The 19,851-nt window shown below is 39.2% G+C and overlaps 1 protein-coding gene across 2 annotated transcripts in view; it reads left to right on the top strand.

Moving 5' to 3' along the window:
- AFAP1 (actin filament associated protein 1) overlaps positions 1 to 19,851 on the top strand; it is a 123,715-nt gene that overhangs the window by 50,898 nt on the left and 52,966 nt on the right. For both annotated transcript variants that reach the window (XM_067298265.1, XM_067298264.1), the window contains exons 2-3: positions 6,384 to 6,512; positions 11,163 to 11,260. In XM_067298265.1, coding sequence (XP_067154366.1) covers positions 6,386 to 6,512; positions 11,163 to 11,260 — 225 coding nt within the window. In that variant the 5' untranslated portion in view covers positions 6,384 to 6,385. The remainder of the gene's footprint in view (positions 1 to 6,383; positions 6,513 to 11,162; positions 11,261 to 19,851) is intronic.

Below are 19,851 nucleotides of genomic sequence, written 5' to 3'. Positions count from 1 at the left end.
GCAAATAACGTCACCGTGATTTCAAACAACATGTCTTTTTGTTTGTTGGTGGGTATCATGTAATTGCTGGTAGCATACTAAAGAAAGCAAAAATTCTTCCTGGTGCCAAATGCACTATTGCTACCTGCTTCCAGATTTTGTGCATTTCTGTGTGAAATTCTTTTCCCCCAAAATCAAAATGTAGTCATGAGAGGAACTTTTTCATTAACTACTAAGTTTTTGTAACTGCATTGTAAGATTGAGTGGAAGCAAGTCACAGTGGTTTTGTACATTTCTTGATAGTTCAAAGATTTTTGTCTAACAAAGGGTTGATATGAATATCTTTATAAAATACAGACATGCTTTCTCCAGACCTATTAAGCTTTGGGCTTTTTAAATGAAATATTCAAATGAAAGGATCCAAAGCTAAAGGCATGTAACAGTTAAGATGATGAAGCTCTTTCAACAGAAATGGATATAAACACCAACTTCACGTACTGTTTTTGATTCAAAACTGGATTATATGTCTGGTTTCTCCATTGTCACTTGGAGACACAAATGCCAGTGAGGTTTTTTTGGGAGTGGGGAAGGGGGTGTCTATATGCTTCAGGGACCTTTTAGATGTTGGATCTTAGTTGGTTTTAATATGATTTTTCATTATCAGAAAGGTATGGAATAATTTTTAATCAGTCAGCCAGCCATCTCCAGCTCGAACAAGTTGTCCCAAAGTACCTTGCTGCTAACAGAATATGAAGGCTTAAATTTTAAGAGCTGAGAACAGAGGCATTGAAATTGTCCTGTATGGTGTAAGAGTTCAAGAACATTTTTCTTCATGTAATATAAAACTTCACTATGAGCATTTTTCTGGAAATGAATGCTATTGTAGGATTAGGTATGCATTTAATTTAATATAGCTTTGCAAAAATGACCATTTAAACAAGGTTAAGACTGAGACATTCACTTTGAAAAACCTCTTAGTGATTCCCAAACACTCGTGTGTGTGTGTGCACGTGCATGCATGCCTGTATGGGGTTCTGTATGAATGCAAGCATGTTCGTTCTCAGTACATTATTTTTATATGTAGCTTGAAGGCTGGCCTTGATATGATACATAAATCTAATCAAATTGGTTTCAGAAAGTTAAATGAGGTGTTTTTTTTCTCTCTCTCTAATCAAACTAGAGCTCAAAGTGGCAGCATAGATTTTTGGCTTTACTGGAAGATGTGCTTTAAGGAGATACAAGTCTCTAGACTAATAAAAGAGTAGCTAGATGAAATTCTCTGGCCTATGTTTTATGGAAGGTCAGATTAGATGATCTCTTTTAGATGATCTCATCTAGATGGTTTGTTCTGGCCTTAAACATCTATAAATCATGAACTAAAACTGAGAATGGAAAATTTAAGCCCAGAGAAATTTGATTCAGCAATGTGTAGGCAACTCATCAAGAGGATAGTCTAATAATTGGAAGCTCACTTTTAATTCATATTTCTATTGTAGATTTGTATACTTGTAGGTCTGTATACATGCATTTAGAATAAGAATGGAAGCATGGAAGTTCACTTACCTTGTGAGGGGTTGTACTGTATGGTATAAGACAAAAAAAAAAAAAAGCTTCCTGCCATCCTTTTTGGATTTGCCTTTCTTTTTGTTTAAAGAGTCTTCAGAAGATTATTTGATATTAGTTAAAAAGCACTTTCAGGTCATGTTTATGGTGTGGCAGGGTTAAGGGATACTGTAATTCCTGTGAGTAAACAAAAAACAATCTGAACCTTATTTTCGTGAGTTCATACTTGTATTTTTGCTTCTGGTTTGAGCAAACTGGAAATCATGTGTCTGATATGGCATGACTCCGAAGAATTTTTAAATCTATTTGAAATGCAAACTTTATATTCTTAAAAAATGGTTATAGACTAGTACCCATAAGTGTAGATTTGGAATAACTACATCATTATGCTGTTCCAATTCCAGTTGGTTTTAGCTTTGGTTTGGAACAAACGCTACAATGTGATGTAATTGTCTTTCTCTGATTATTTTTACCTTGGTGTATTCTTTTGCTGGCTTGTGTGTATAGTGTTTATGTGCTGTCATTTGAAAAACTTTAAAACCCTAGAGAGCCAAAGCTGGAAACCCTCCTGGATGTATCGTTGTTTTTTATTGGTGCATGGCAGTCGCAGCAGCACATTGGGGGACTATAATTCCTATTGAGTAGAGAGTGGACTTCTCATCATTTAATAAGGAATGTGATTTTGCTCCTCAGGCTAGCTAAAATCTGCTTACTGTTGTGATTACCGTGCCTGGGCTCCACCCCGGCTTTCACCACCTGCCACTTACAAGTAATTCCTTTGGCAATAAGAATGCAGCCAAAACTGTCAAATAAATTGGCCCCTTTTTGAGAGCCTTCTGATTATTCTTCGTATTTTGTGGTGATGTCAGATTTCCAAGGGTCATCTCTCACTAGAGGAGTATGTTTTTCTTTGGGACTTGCATCACCCTCTCATTTTTGGTCTCCATTTCAGAAGTAATGATTGCTTCCTGAAAATATGTATTATGCGGATTTTCTATTATTCAGTTCCATTACTCTCTGTGAGCACATCATTACATTTCTAGGGAGGACAAGAAAAGATTCTTTAATCCAGAAAATAAGCCAAGGATTGAAAACTGAGCAAAATGAGTTTTTCCTCATTATGTATAAGTTTGTTTGTTGCTCTCTTAAAGAAAAGAGTTCACAGTTCCTTATTTTAATTACTTCCAAGACACTTAATGGCAGTATTTTCTGTTCCGCACTTAAGCAGCAAAATTATTAAAAAGGAAGTAAATGCATTTTTAAATACATGGAAAGAGTGTTTCTTATTAGCTGTGAACACTGTTTCGCTTTTTTCTGTTTGAATGTTTAACATCATTACATATATATCTGAAGTGCAGTTCAGAACTTCCGTCCTTACACTTTGATGTTTGTAATGCTGTTAATTCCTGCAAAAGAAAATACAACCCCAATTTCATCCTGGTAGGAAAAGAAGAAATATCAAAACATTTATGTTTAGCAATTTATAACAGTTGCTAATATTTTTATTCTCTTTTCATATTAAAATCTTAAAATAGCTTTTACTATTGCTTAGTTAAGCTCAGTGTAGTATACCTGTAAGTGTATAAAGGCAGGAGGAAAAGTCTTCTCACATTCTGTATTCCTTTCTAATATATTATTTGATATATTTGAACCATATTGCCAGACACCAGGCCAAATATAAAAGCAGCTATGGTGAATGTGTTATCTAAGGCAGTGGTTTCTAGACTTTTTTAGGCGTTACATCACTGTTACCATCTTCTGCTTGCCCTCCTCTGTCAGTCCTAAGCAAGGTCTTTTGCTAGATCCTCTGCTGGGTGCTGTTAAAAAGCACCCAGTAACTTAGATAGCTTGGCCGTTGCAGGTCCATGAACTGTGGTCACCGGTGACTGCAATGCAGATTTACTCTGAAGACGTGAGGAGGAGAGGTCCGTGGGTTTATGTGAAGAGGCTGCAGGAGAGAGCTGGACCAATGCCAGATCCCAGTAGTCTCTCCAGCAGTGGTTTCCCATTCCTCTTATTTTCTGTTGCTTCCCTGGTTTCTTTGCCTCATAACTCCCTCATGGTTGGTTTTCATTTCTCATTTTACTGTCTAGCCATGTTAGATTATAAGCTCCTGAGTGCAAGGATCTTACCCTTTTTAATAGCTGCAAAATGCTAGGCACACTATGCACATCAATGGTATCTTTTGCTTTCATTCTTTTCTCTCTTCTGCTGTGGAAATTCAGATTCTAGGGAAGGAAAAAGGAGTATCATTGCACATTACATTAACTGGTGAAGAGGACCAGGGAGGGCTCCCTTTCAGCTTTTTTATGGTCTCTTGCTTCAGAGAATCCAGAAAACATGCCACTCTAACAGAAATGTTAGTGCGGTAATATATGCAAATTGAAATTATGCACATTTTGTATGTTGATGTCGGTTTTAAGTGCGTATGTGCTGATATGTCCTGGCAGTAATTGATATGGCTGTGGAAGTACTTGAAAAAGACACGTTTCTAGCACTGTGTACTGATTAGATTTCACTGTGACTGCCTAGATTCTACAGTAATGATTGCTTTTGAAATGTTTGTAATATAATAAGTAACTATTAAGATGCATATATTCCATAATTTCTTAAAATAAAGCTCATAACTACAATAGTAAAAAACCTTATATTTAAAGCAGACCAAAAAGCAACAGACCACTGTAATCAGAATTTGTGTATTATATACACTTAATAGAATCCAAGTCTTACTTCTAAAATGTATCATTTAAAAAATAACCCATGGTTGATATTTTAGGGATTATTTTGTTAGTTTTCAGGTTGTAGAGGCTCTTTTTTTTTCTTAAGGCTTGTATCTTATGGTCACTTATCACTTGCAAATCAGGCTTGAATCATCCCTCTGATTCTGTACCTTTTTGCTTCACAAAGCTGTATGTTCCTCCAGAATGTGAACTACACTGGAAGCAATATGGTTGTCCTGAAATACTTTTGAATTTCTGACAGAACAAATGATCTGTAGCTGTTTGCAGTTTTTCATGGACTACATTGTGAAGTGATGCAGACAGATTTACTGTCATCTTGCATCCCCTCCTTCTGCCTATGTATAAATGGCTTTGTAAAAATCTTGGAGGAACATATTTCCTGAAAATGTGGATAGTTTATGTAATGGCAGTAATACTGCTCAGTTAAATAAAAGAACATATTCACCAAGAGAAAAACTTGTACAGGATAGTATAGATATACAGTGTCTTTCAGAAAAGATTTGCCCACGTGTACTTCTTAGGATTGATTTCTTTATAAAGACTTTATCATGCCTGAGTATTGCAAACTGCCGTGTTTTCCATTGCCTGCTAGGAGTAGGTCAGTTTTGCCAGAGTAGCCTGAGCATACTCGCAGGTACAGTCTGCAAATAAATGGTGCAATCTGCAACCACTGGAGACAAGAAAGGGCCACCAGCCGCTTGCAGGAGCGTAGCTGACATCTGCAGGTTGCCCAGCACAATATTGATTTCAAGTGTCAGATAAAACAAATGCATCTGGATCAAAAACCATTTAAATATCCAGGCATGTTCTCACAAATGGAAGAAAAGATTCCAGTTTCAGTTGGGTGAACAACCATATCACAAAGGGTTTGGGGAGGAGCGAAGAGCTGGTAAGGGAGTGAGCAGCAAAGAAGGTACTTTTTAGAGATCTTAAGACCTACCAGAGGTCGGCCTGTTAGATCTTGAAAAGACTATTAAAAAAATATATATATATATAAATAGAGAAAAACTTAGGTAGAGGTCTTTTGGAATGAGGATAGAATTGAGATTAATCTTAGGTGTGGCCCTGAAATGAAATGAATGTTTCTCCTCATCTTTTGATGAGGATAATGTCATCAGATACAGGAAAGTATGAAAGTATAAACTACTCCATGCAAGATGAAAGCAAAACTAAAAATAGAGAGCCCATGTGAGTGAACAGACAAGAAAATCTCAGAATCATGAGTGAGCTGAAGCACAGAAATGAGGTTCAATACTACGGGTGTCTCGTAAATCTGCTGAGTAGATATCATAAGATTAGGCTGGAACAGATGCGTTTATCTATATGGGCTGGGCCACTGCGGTTATCAAGAGAATGTCAGTCTTCAGAGCTAATTTGAAAAGAAAAAAAGTGGAAATGTGCTTACAAAAATTTTGGATGACATAAAGTTGTGAAGCACTGTAAATCCAGAGAAGGAATGTGACTTTTATAGAAAGAATTGGAAAGCCTTGACATCTGGAATAGTAGAAATACGACCAAATAAGAGGTGCAAGATCAGGTATCTGGGGAGTAATAAGAAATTACACTGCTGAGTTGGGAGCTTGTCTTTGGAAATTATAACAAATAGGAATCATAGTAGAAAAGGAACACCTGCTCTTTTTTCCACTGGAAACGGAAGAAATAAAATGAGAGGGAGCGATTTCCCTAAGGATTTTTGAAAATAGCAGTGTGTTTAGAAATTTGTATCAAACTATAATTTTGTTTTGCAGTTAAGAATTGTTTGTTAAAGGGAGAGGAACAGGAGTGGCACTGCTAGAAAAGATGACTAGTACGCCAGCACTTACTTTTATCTAGCACCAACTCCGTGACTTGCTATGTGAAAAGAATTGTGTCTTTTTTGCATCGATTTTGTGGTGACTGCTATACATGCCAATAGTGCTCAGTAATGTGCTAGTTTCTTGGTTTGACAAATGAATGCAGTGTGTTTCCAGCAGGGAGGAACATACATTTTTGAGAAATGATAAAGAATAATTTGAATGTGAATAAATGAGAATTAACTCTGTCTTTGTTTCAGTGGTAATTTGCATGTTTAGAAAACATCTTTCTCTGATTGTTTTTCAGCCATGGAAGAGTTAATAGTTGAGCTGCGTCTGTTTCTTGAACTTCTGGACCACGAATATCTCACTTCTACTGTCAGGGAGAAGAAGGCAGTAATAACTAACATCCTCCTGAGGATACAGGCATCAAAAGGTCAGTGTCAGGGCTGTGTTTTCTTGCTTGCAGAATGCACAGAATAAGTCCGTGCTTAATGAAATAGCTTTAAGGGGTAAAGGCAAACCCTAAACTGAAGCAACGCAGCAAGACAGAGTGAAGCCTAAGTGTAACTTTTCTGAGTGCTTTCCACAGTGCTCAGCAATAAAATATAGCAAAAGACTTACTGAAAGTAATAACTTACTGCACATAGGTGAACCTAGCCACAAAATAATGCACTAAATAGAATGTTTTCACTTTGTTGTTGCAGTAGTTACTTCATTTTATTTGTGGCAGCAATTCTATTTATTAGTTTTGAAGGAAAAGCAATACGTCATCCGGGGATGCTGGCCACCACACCTTTTCTAAGCAGCATGGAGGCTGCATGCTGCATGTCTGTCATATGACCTAAATTCATCAAAACGTCTAATTTAGATGCAGACTCTGGTGCATGGCTGATGCAGGAGTGCCCAGCCAGAGCCAGGAAACGACAGTCAGCATGTTTGGTTTTCCTTTCGTAATTAGAGTAATGCTCACTTTCCCCTTCTCTTCCTATCTAAAACTATTTTAATTGCACAATCACTTTTGTCTCCATCAAGACTATGTAACCGAATGCAATATAAATTGATTGACCATATACAGCAATCTTCTACAGAGCTTTTACAAAGAATATTCCTCACTATTTTTCCTAATAGTAGTCCTCTATTTCCATACAGCACCTTTCTGTATAAGGAAGCATCTGGGCTATAAGATCTGTCATTTGACAGACATACTGTCAGTGTAAACCCCCACTGTTTAGATTCTGAAAAATAATAGAAAAATGTCACATTGTGAGCGGCTGTATTTCACATGACTTGTTTATTCTCCAGTGCTAAAAATAATATGGTCCTGTCCCTCCAATAAAGAAACCATATTTGCCACAGAATTCAGGTCCAGGGAGCTCAGCTTGAAAATGATGATCATCCTGCTCTCAGTTTTGACTTTCTTGAAGATCCATCACTATTTTTACTTTACTAGTGAGAGAAGTAGGCAAGTAACAACTTCATGTGTTGTGGAAGGAGGCTTCATGCTCCAAAAGTCAATCAAAATATACTGAACTCCCCAAAACAAAAATCTGTATCTGAGTATTTGCAATTTGGTATGTTTAGAAACAGCTATATTTTACAGAAACTCAAAATAACCTCATACAATACTGGTCTTAAATTGTATGTTGTTCTTTTAATCTTTTCAACTAGATTTATTGTAAAGACATTTGACTTTCTCAAGAAATCAGACAGCATTCTGTTGCCAGCTTTGCAAACATAGGAAGAGGTCATCATATCCTTTTTTCTAGATTGTGGTTGGTGTTTCAGGACACAAAAACTACAGCTGTACTAGTAAATCAAACAGTGCTGGGTATGTTTCTGGGTCCCGGAACTCAACCATTTGCACTGCTAAATTTTTTGAATGGTCCTTGGCATGGTTTTGGTCTGAGCTGACTCATCCCTCCCATCAGTTCCTAAGCATGATTTGGGAGTTAGCATGGGCAAAGAGCTGTTGCCAACAGACAGTTCAAAAGTCCTTCCCCTCCACCCTGGTTTTTAGGGGCAAGAGATTTTAACAAAATTGATATGGATTTCTCAGAACCAGAGAACCATCCCAGGCATGGGAAACTTCCCACTATAGATGTGGCCAAGGATTAAAGGACTCAAGGAACATAGCTTTCCACCTTTCAGCACCTACCTTTTAGCTTTTGGTGCCTACTACAAAATCCATAACATCCTATTACAGGATCCATCCATTAACAAGATCCATGTAAGATCAGCATATTATGTGTCTGGGTTTGGTTCAGTGCAGTTGTTAGCAGAAGACTGTACCCACTTCTGGCTCCTGTGTTCAGGGAGATAAAGTTTGGACGTCTCAAAGAAAAGTCAAAACAACGATTACAGGATCCAGGAATATGCCTTTGAATTACCCTAAAAGAGGGATCATAATTAATCTCAATATAGAAAAGGGACAACTGAGAATGGCCTCTTAAACTTGCACAACAAAATGTAACAGTATCCAGTGGCTGAATGTTTATTTCAAAGTGGAAATAAGCACTTTTTGAGCTTTGAAAATACTAACTAATGGAAGAACTTATTAAAGTCTGCATGCCATTGCTGGCATTTTATCAAGATGGAATATTTTGCTAAAAGATATGCTCTAGTTCAAACAAATTAATTCAGGGAAGTCCTATAGTTAAGCTAAGCAAGAAGTTATTAAAGATGGTAGTGGACATCTCCTGGGACTATACTTTATGATGATCTACAAACTCCAGTTCACAGAACTGTAGTTTAAATATTTAGAGTCCAAGCCAGCACAGTCTCTAAAAAAAGCACTGCTGTCCCTCTCCCTGGGCTACTCATTCCTGCTCATGTTCTGCATCCTGCTTGCTGCTAGCACAAGCATTATTTGCTTTTTTGATGGGTTAGTCCTAACCTGTGTCAGCTTCCTGTTCTGGTTCAACACGAGGCCACACACGTACTTTTGCTGGCCCAAAGGAGAGGTTGGTGCCGGGATGGGAACAGGGCAGGGAAGAGCTGAGCGGCTTGTGCGGGAGCTGTGCCATCTCACGGCAGCTGCAAGTGCATGGGAAACTACAGAGGGAGTCGTGTACTTTAACGGAGATGACCCTGCTGCTTTTTTCATCTGCTATAACATTCAGTACTCCCATCCCTTCAAAACTATTCATCTCTTCATTAAAATTAAAAGCAATAAAAAATGCATAAACTTACAATATGCTGTAACTAAGTTGAGCTGTCATTACAAATCTGTTTTTTAAAATGTTATTTTACTCCACCCACGTAATATCCATGAGATGAACTTTGGGAATGCTGGCATAGTTTAACGGGCCCAAGGATTATGCTGAGTTCAGGCTCTTTATATGCATTTGTAAAAATCAACTGTGTGAATTGACCAGCATATTTCTATTGCTGAAGCAAACCATTTAAGAATAATGGGGAAAGGTAATGAAAGATCTGTGCAACTGGGAAATGGCTATAAACTTTATTTTTCTTCTGAATCTTGGCATTCCCATTCGATTTTAGATCTGAACAAAACACTTGGCATTTCTTTATGAAACTCAGACTTCCAAAAAACAAAGACACCAACAGTTTATTTTGGAGTAAGAACCTTTAGTGAATTCAGTTGTTTAATATGACTGTCATTGCCTGTTTTCCTTAAAGGGACTGTAATGTCATAAGCCTATAATGCTGACTTTGCTGTATAATTTTGTAGAAGAAGATAAATATTAGAGCACTTTCTTGCTTAAACTCACATTGTTTCAAACTTTGGGGAAAACCTGCTTTTACAGAGTCAATATCATTCACTTTGAATATGGTTTTTTTCCAGTAAAAAGACCCTTCACATTTAACTTTTGGTTGTTACGGAAAGCATAGGAGACTGGGATATGGATGACAGTCATAATATGAATTCGTCCTATATAAAGAGGAACAAGTGAAAGTTATACTTTAAAAAGAATTGGAATGATTCCCAAGAATAATCCCCCTCTCAATTTGTAGGAAGAAAGAAGTATCTGTGGCCCTTAGAGACAGTTTATTTTATCAGTGTTGTTTTTCAATCCATGACTTCACAGCCAGTGGGACTGGGTTATTATGACAAGAAACATTTCATCATTGATTACATTTTTGAGAATTATATGATCTTGACCAAAAGACATCCATTTGACTATGTAAATATATATTTTAAAAACTAAACTAAACACTAGGAGCTGAATTCAGTCTAGGGGTAAGCAGAGTGCATCCCCTTGACTGAATTTTGGCCAAAACATTGAGGAGATGCACCCTAATTTCCCTTTTGATATTTAGAAAAATAAACAGCATCATGTTCTCGTGAAGTGAGTTCAATGGGGATTTAAATCACTGTGCCAAAAACTCGGAAGTGATGGGCTGTTCCTCTTCCCTGGGGAGCGATATGGGATACTGCTAGGAAGGACCCTCAAAGCGGCTCTTTACGTTTAGCTTCTTCTCCCTTCTCCAGCTCGCTTGAGAAACCACAGTGCTCGTTTTGAAAATGAGAGGAAGAAGGCAATGTTGGCCGGTGTCACCTCAGTGGCAGCAGGGTCTGGACTGGGGGGCACCGAGCAGCACCTCAGGCCCAGTGGCTCCACAACGGTCCCTCCTCTCCTCCGGCACCAGGCCCGGGCCACGCGGTGTCCATGGGCGGCTGGTGCTTCATTTGCCGTACAGTGCCGTTGGGATGGTCACGAGTCAGGGATGTTCCTCTCATAAATGCTTTTATCCATGCGATAAAGCCTTTCAGTTTTAGCTGTGTAGATGTTTCAGTGCAGATTAGTAGCCAGTTTGGAATGATTTCCTGTAAATTCTTTCTCTGTCTGGTATTTGTTGATCTAAGCAGCTTTTAGCCTCTATCATAAGTATGTGTTTGTTCTGCGTGATTAAATTCCTAATTCCCAGCATTCCTCCTGGTGGTTCCTGTTTTTCCGAAGCAGCAGGACTTTGGAGGTAGCCTGGGAGTGACTCTCAGGAAGGGTCGTGTGCCAGAGCTCAGCGTGCGGCTGTTGAGCGTAGTGTACGTGTGGTGGAACGAGGCCCCGTTTGCCTCCGTCAGGATTTGCAGTGCTAAGTGGTGTATGTCCCTCTCCCGCAGGTTTTGAAATAAAAGAACATGTCCAGAAACAGGAAGTTGCCAACAGTTTGCCTGCGCCTCCTCAAATGCCTCTACCGGAAATACCTCAGCAGTGGCTGGTGAGTGCTAATTTAAATATATGAATATGATATTTTTGTGATAACCACTAACAGAATGGGTTTTAAGAAGAAGGAGCCAGCAGGTCAAGGGAAAGGATTATTCCCGTTGACTCCGGGCTGGGGGCTGCATCTGCAATGCCGTATCCGGTTTTGTCGCGCTCCCTGCCTGGTGCAAGAGGGGTGGAGACAAACTGGAAGGTGTCCAGCAACAGGCCACGGAGGTGCTTAGTGCACTGGAGCACGTTGTGCATGAGGAGAGGCCGAGGGAGCCGTGTTCGTGCAGCTTGGAGAAGAGAAGGAAAAATATTCCTTATCGGGAAAGTGGTTACGCACTAGAGCAGGTTGCCTGCCAAGGCTGTGCGATCGCCACCTTTGGAGGGTGTCAAAGGTTGACTGGCGAAGGGCCGAGCCACCTCCTCTAACTGCAGCGGTCACCTGCTCCGAGCGGGTGGTCGGCTAGCCTGACCCGGAGGTCCTTCCCAGCCTAAGCTGTCTCATGATTCGTAGGAACAACTTTCCCTGGAGCATATCTTACGAAAAAACTGCCTCTTGACAACAAACTCCCAAAATGAAAGCCTAGAGATCTGAAATGAAGGATGAACACTTCTTTTTTTTTTTTTTTATAAGCTTTAGTGCCCTTCTGTGTTCACTGTCAGGGTAAGAAATTCCCTGCAGAACAAGTTGATGTTTAAGTTCTCAGAGATGTTTATAGAAGAGATATTAACTGAGATCTGCAATTCAATTCCTCCAGTTGGAAACAGCTGTCTTGTTGAAGAATAAGCCATAAACAAGTTATAATTCTTCCCTTTTACTGACTTTACAGTAGATTTGAAAAAAACATTTTCAGCATTTTTTGAGAAGCATAAGCAAATAATGGTTTAGCTTGTTTGAAGGTAAACAGAGTCTTAGCTCTAATATTGACAAATTATCTGTCCTTTTACTCATTTGTGGTAAATGTTAGATATAGTGATACAAATAATCCTAAGTCTCTACAGAAGAGACCTGTGTTCATTGGCCTGAAGCGTGAAGTACAGATATAGTTTACAAGGCAGCAGTCTGTATTTTCATGGTAGAGAAAGAACAACCGGATGACCAACATGCTTTTTCATTTTAATATGTTACTTTGTTATCTGGTTTATGCCCTGTTTCAAGAGGCAAGCATACTTATTTTACAAGACAGTAGCATCCTATGAACATAAGAACTAATTTATCAGGTTAAACTCTTGGTCAGCCTTTTCTAATAAACTTTTTTAATGGTGACTAGTACTACAAGTTGCAGAACAAAGTAAAAAAAAGAAAAAGAAAAGAAAATTATGTCGAATAGCTTAACCATAGTTTCTCCGTAAACGTTGCCAGCTTTTAATTTATAACCCAGAACAAGATTTCTTTTTATTTTAATACTATACAATGTCATCAATTATTCTCAAATCATTATAGAAATGGAATGTTTATGCTAGAAACATCCATATCCAGAGTCAGTATATATATGGTAGCAAAATTCAATTAAAATGCATGCTATAAAATAATTATGCAATAGATTTGAGTGAATGCAAAAAATGATCATGTTAATATGCAGTGAAACTTGGAGAATTCATCTCATGGTTAACAGTGTCTGAAAATGATTTTTTTCTTTAATTCAAGATGCGTATAGCATGAATTACAGGGAAATGGTTGATGAGAGGCGAGAAAATTAAACAAAACACACAGGCCTGTGAAATGTAGACTTCAGGTGCTAGCTTCATAAACTCAAGCCAGTTGAATTCGTCATTCTTTCTTATTTATGTAGACTCAGTTTGATAAATTGGTTTGGAAGATGCAAGTTGTTTTTAAAAAAAACAGACCTGCTCTTCCTTTCTCGTATACGAATGTGTAAATTCCCTCAAAGCTGGTGCAGCTGCTTGGAGTGAAACGGTGTGAAGTATGAGTTAGGCCCAGCAGGTCACCACTGTTTTGCAGTAGCTGTATTCAGGTTGGATTCTGGAGTAAGAATAATATTTCTCTAAGATACAGCGAGAAGTGCCTTGGACGCTGATGTAGTTAGCGCTAGTCAGTTTGGAGCTTATTCTTGCTGTGACAAGTCTGGCAAAGCGGGATTTGAGCACCGCTCTCCTCCCTGACCTGCCAGTAACACTGCTGACACGTGCCTCTCGGTCAAGTCACAGAGCTGAGCTGTTTTTTCCATCAGGGTGGAAGTTGTTTTTTGCCAGTTTTTCTTCCTTTCCATTGATGCTGATGGACAGCAGTGGTTTGCGGCTCCCTTTATGCTTTCAGTGCCCCTTTGAGATCAGCCAGGAGCCGTTTCAGGCCTGTCCTGGTCCTGCACTATCCAAGTACGGGTTACCAGTGACGTTATTTTAAGATGCTAGCACATCGTAATTTGTGAAAAAGATGACAGACTGCTGCTGTCCTGCAAAAGCCCAGGTGGAGTCAGAAGGGAAGGACAAAACCATCAGCTTTCTGACCTTTGAATACTGGCGCCAGCTCAAACCCCAGTCCGGCAGTTTAAAAATTTCTCCTGCAGTCACCTTGAACTAATGGTATTTATCATTAGTTGTTTTTTAGAAACCTTTCCCTGTCTGCGAGACACCTTTTCTGTTAGATCCTCATTATCATTAGATATGATCAGACTGTCATATTTTCTCCCTTATTATGCAAAGCTGGATATCCGTGTCAGTGGTTAAGTAATTTTCCCTTCATTAATGCTCTGGCACAGTGATTTTCAATCTACACTTAATCAATTGATTCCTAAAAACTTTTAGATGGTGATGCAGAGCTCTATAGAAGCTGTACATAATTACATTGCTGAGTAACATAAATGTGCTGCCTTTCCTAATCACTTTTCTTAGACCTCACTTTCATAGTCTGGTGGAAGAAATCCACCAGACCCATGAGATGATAGGAAATTCTGCTCTAGGATGTCACATAACAAGCTGAAAATCAATAATATATGGCACCTCTTTTTGTCAGCTATTCAGGACAGAGACCAAGTTTTTCCACTTGTTGAATAACATCTACTGGTGGTCTCAACCTCCAGTGGAGTCACAGTGTGCTGCTGGAACACATGAATTTACTGGAAGTAGGAATCAATAACTTTAAATAAACTATGCACTGTTTTAAAATCTAAGTTTTTAGCACATCAGTTACTGAGCATGATGGAAATTAAAGTTTCATTTACACCGCTGTTTCTTTTTATGGCACTCAAGGGATTCTGCATTCAAAAATGTTTAGTCTGAACTCATGTTTAAGCTTTTACTTATGTAAAGATGTGTGGGTGGGAAGGAATTCAATACTCCTTAAAGTAGTGCCAGGAGCCAGAATTATGTGTAGGCAGGTGCTGTGCAAGGCTTCCTTTGCAAATCTGTAAATAGACCTGCATATTTGCTCATGCCAGATTTTGTATCAGTTTTACTATTCCTCAGCAAATGAGCAAACATCATAAAATTCATTTTATTTAGAGGCATATTGTTAATATTTTAAATTAAATCTCCAATTATTAAAACCCATTAAAGCCCAGAGAGATTTCCTAGACGCAGTGGGATTTGGACCAGGTCTTAAAACACAGGGACAAAGGTGGACCTTGCACATCTTTGAATGAAGCAAATCGCTAATCACACCATCTCTGTGTCTGTCTGCATTCCCTTGCCTACATCTGGTCTAGCAGACTTCTTCTATCATGCTTATGAAGCACAAATCCTCGCTTGCCTTAAGTCCTGTGCATACAGCTCCTTCAGATGGCCAGCAAAGTAAAAGCTGCAGATGAAGGATGTAAGCGTAAGGGCTACTCCGAGTCCTGCTGCAGAAGTGCAGCTCCATTTGCCTGAATGCAGGAATGTATTGCCAGCATGACTGCAAGGCTAGCAGCTAACGAACCTTTGCCTGGGGTGGGAGCAGAGGAGGTCACGGTGGTCTAGCATTCGTGTTTGAAATAGTCATATTGGTTGTCTCCTCTTGAACGTACTTACTATGAAGACTTGTGTATTTTAGCCTGCTTTCACATCTCGCAGTCTGCACCTACTTCTGTATTTCCCTGAGCTGAAAGGACAGGCAAGAAGCAATGCTAGAGGATGGGTTTGGAAGAATAATAGAGCCAATGCTCTGTGTGTACCTCAGCTGCTGGCAGTTTAATGCCTGTGATCCCATCACTGCAGTAACACCAAGTTGCCTTAAAGCACATTTTACGCTGAGGCGTCAGAATAACATCCAGTATGTCCTGTGGCTCAGATGTGCCTGGGGAGGACCAGCATAAATTATACACAGCGTGACAATGACAGAGCACTTCCCACCTTCAAGCATTTGGTTGTCATATTACATCTGACAGTCAGTGATTTCAGAGACATTGCACTGTGCAGTCCAACAAAATGAAATGCAAACAGCACATTTGGCTATTTTGCATGATTTTCACAATAAAACTGGATATATGTTTTGTTTTTCCTAGAGTACAATCCAATAATGATTTAACCATAACAAGTGTCCAGCAATATGCCGGAAACCCTGTAGATGTAAATCAAAAGAATAGGTCATCTTCCTCCAACCCTTTCCTGCATACATACACAGTCACTCCGTGGGAGTGTTTCATATAAACGGGTTTCCTATTGTGGAGAAGTGATTTGACAGCCTCCTTTTATCTGGCTGCTTGTCAGGTATATTCTCAGGTATTTATTAGAAAATGCTGAAAGGAGACAGTGTCCTTGGAGAAGAAAAAAATCATTTCTGAAATCAAAGGAATTTTTAAGGTGATACATTACCAATTACATTAACCATTCTTTGGAAAAAAAACAAAAAGCCAGCCTTAGAGGTTCTAAACTGTGCAGTTAGGCTTGTGATATAACAAAAGCAAGGGTGCTGTGTGCCAGGTAGGTACTTAGGAGTTTTTATTTCATCTTGATTTTTCTGCTAACATTGAAAATCAGTCATTACTCTTTGTTCTTCTTAAAAGATAAACTTAAGGTAATATTGTCCTTGGAGGGTTTCCCTTGCAGAAAATGTTTAAAACCAACAGAAATAAATTCAACAAAAATTCATTTGTTTCATTCAGAGCTGGCCAATGGCTTCAATTTGAACAAATCTTAGCATGTTCTTCCATAATGAAGGAAGAACCAAAGGGTCCTTTTTGATCACTGAGTCCAGTCGCTACTACAGCTGGCAATTATAAAACATTAACCATTTCAGAAACTTATCAAAATCAATTTACCACCATATAGGTTTCTTTAACCTGCTATTTCAGTTTGCAAGGCTGTTCCACCATCTCACTGTTCAATATCAGCCATTGTTCTTATATTTAAGTAGTTATTTTCCTCACCTGAGCCTGTGCCTCAGATTTCCTTTGGAATTGCAATCATATTTCTCTCAGCCTTCATTTCACTCTATTAAATTCAGACAGGCTCCATCAATTTCCTCTTGAACTATAGTTTTTTCTATTGAGCTAGTCCACTCCTCATAGCAGTATTTCTCCTAAGCACCTGCTCTGGTTTCATGTTCTAGATTGATCATGAGTGACCAGACCATCAGAGAGTCTTCTGGATATGGTTTGGTTGTGGAGTTGTTCCAGTCATCATATGTGATTGCATAAGAAATAAGGACAATAAAATGTTTGCAGTCTCTTTTTTATGTTCATCATGTCTTGCAGGATGCTGTAGTTGACCCCATTTTCCCCAGTTTTTTGGGGGAGTGCATTATTGTTTCTTATTTCATATTTGCAAATGATATCACAGAAAACTTTTAATTAATTTCCTTATCAGTTCATTTGTAATGCACCTTTATAACAATGTGCACCACGATATATCAAAGCTTTTTTTCATGTCTAAGCTGCTGGAGTGAACTGTCTTGGACTACCTTTTTCTGCAGTTTGCATTTAAACTGGATGAACGTCAGTTTGGGCTTACAGTGGGACTGAACTGCTTTACCAGGTTCTTTCTATGATTATTGTGAAGCTGTTTGTCCTCTTTCCTGCCTTTACTACATGTTGATGATCTTTGACATTCATAGCAGAAAGTTATTAGGTTACTAATGCCACACATTTCATAGGATATTGTCCTGTCATCATTCTTATCACGTTCATATTTGTGGTCTCAGGTTTTTTGGTATCTTGTTTCCATGCTATACCTGTCCATAAAACACTGTCCCTAAGCTGCTAATGAGGAACCAGCCTGTTTGTTTTTCTAAGCATGTTGATTAAGATGCTGTTTACAAACACATGGGAAAAGAATTAGGCCTGTAAGTACTTGCTATTTTTTTAAGTACCAAAGTTTTCTCTTGTTTTAGTTTGATGCAGTGTTCAGGCCCTTAGAGAATGTTGTTACAGCGTAAATGGTGTTGTCTGCGCTTTTCTCACCCTACTGCCTTGTCCTGTCCCCACTGTCATGTCATGTACATCAATACATGAACTCCTGGAATAGGAAGGTGAATCTGTCTATACTGGGGAATACAGACACCTCTTTAAGCACAGCTAGAATAGCTACCTCTGAGGTGCCCAGGCTGCTTAAAATTCAGATTCATCTTCATCATGTAATATGTATGAAAGACTTTCCCAGCATTAATTAAAGCCCATTTCTCTTCTCGCTGCCCCCAGACCCTTTGCTTGGTATGACCCTGCTCTGTTGTTCTTGTCTGAGTAGTGTTTCCAAATGGCTGTGAAATAATCTTCTATTGTAAAATCTGAATGAGACAGAAATATCGTATTTTTGTTTCTGTCTCATTCTTTTTTACTTCTGAGTTCTTGCCTCAGATCTCCTGTAACTTCCTTGGAGTTCGGAGTTTACTTCCACTTCTGTCTTCCATAGAGCTTGGCTGTAACTCCCTCCAGATATCTGTTACTTCAGTGGTGCTCAAGGCTTGTCACTTTTATTTTCTATATCTCATTCTGAGCTCAGTTGATGTATTGTGCTGGGTTCTTATTATTTTCATTTTTCCTTCCTATTCCCTTCCTATTGTTTAGATGAAGGATTATCTAAGCAGAACTCAGAGGAGCTGTATTTGAGGAAATGGCAGTTCTGTTGCTGGTGAGGTCCTTGTGTAAATGCTCTCCAGATAGTCTTCAGATCAAAGTGTGGAGTGTAATAAGAGTGAACAAATCCATTCAGATTTTTTTTTTTGTCTGAGCCTGCATTTTCTTTTTGGTCACTATAGTCTACATACCAAACACTTCTGCATAGATAACTTAATTAGGCAGTCACTCCTGCGTCAGAACACACACTCTTTGGCCGTGTCAAATGTTATCTTCATTCCCTGGAGTAAAGTGCATAAAGTGCGTACTGATTTTGTTGTTAGTCTTAGATCTCCTTGGGTCACTGATCAAGATCACTCAAAACAAAAGCTTAGCTTGTGCTCCTGTTCATCTTCCCCAGAAGCATGTGCTGTAGTTGCATTGATTTACCTAGTGGTGGTTGTGTGGGGCTGTGCCAGCAGTCTGTTGTGCGACTGTGCTGTCCACCTTGCGGCCGTGGATAGGGACTGACAGGATTATTCTGTTCTAAAAAGTTCAGTCGATGTCTCTCAAATAGTGCTAAGCAAAAGGACTGGAGTAGATTGGGCTGGAAGAATCCTGTACCCGATCGCTTTTCTGTCTGCCTGTATCAGTCTCTTTTCTGTATCTGCTAAAACCAGACCCTCAAGTGCCAGTGGCTAATAGTTTTGCAGCACTACTCTGCCTTTTTCTCATGTATTGGAGATATTTGTGAGAGCCTCTTACCATTCCTATGAGCAAGGCTCATTTGTTACCTGGCAGGTTCCCTGTCTTCAGTCAGATGTGTTCAGAACCTGAAAAGAGAATTTGCTAGACTTCTTTCACATTATTTGGCTCCCAGTTTCTTAGGGTCCAGCTGACAACCCGAGAAATTAATAATGGTCAAATGAAGAATTCTTTTCAGCTTCTACTTGTCAATGCTCAGGCTAATTTTTCACTCCTGTGCAGCTCAGTATGCCAGAAATTGCTCTTAACATCCCATACAGTCAGCACTTTTGTCCTGAATAAATCCATGTAGTAGGTCCTCAACTGTTGGCAATAAACAGAGATTTCTTTTTAGCATCTTGGTGATGTTGAGTTTACCAAGAGCTTTCATAACAACTTTAAGTGTGTGGCGAGTACTGATGCCCAATTTCCAGCCTTTACAAAGCCAAGTTGAATAGTGCAGTCAGTAATACCCATTTTTTTATGAACTATAGGAAGGGGGATTATAAATGCGAGAGCAGTCTTTGATCCCTCGGACCAGGGAATGGCAGGATTGCCCTGAGGTCAGCTCTGCTCCCAAGCAGATGGCACACGTAGGTGACAAGGGTTCTTCTTGAAAGCCCACATTTGCCCACTCGCCTCTAAGTAGCTTTATTGTACACCACAAGCGTTTGACCACTTTTCCAGTGTCATGTTGCTGCTTTTGAGTGTTGTGGGGTTACATGGCAGCTGGTTCCGCAGTCCGGCTGGGATTGGATTGGTGGTTGATCTAATAACACCCTTGCGAGAATGGCACTTGAACTGCTGGCAGCCTTCGGCGGCAGCGCATGTGTATTGGCAGGCTTTACCTCTCCAAAAGTCATGCGTTTTCACTGGAAGTCTCCACGTCCTGAATGACTGCATGAACTGAGATGTTTCTTTTTGT

This window comes from Apteryx mantelli, chromosome 5 (genome assembly GCF_036417845.1).
Source record: "Apteryx mantelli isolate bAptMan1 chromosome 5, bAptMan1.hap1, whole genome shotgun sequence".
Lineage (NCBI taxonomy): Eukaryota > Metazoa > Chordata > Aves > Apterygiformes > Apterygidae > Apteryx > Apteryx mantelli.
Note: the sequence above shows the minus strand (reverse complement) of the source record. Positions and strands in the feature narration are given on the sequence as shown.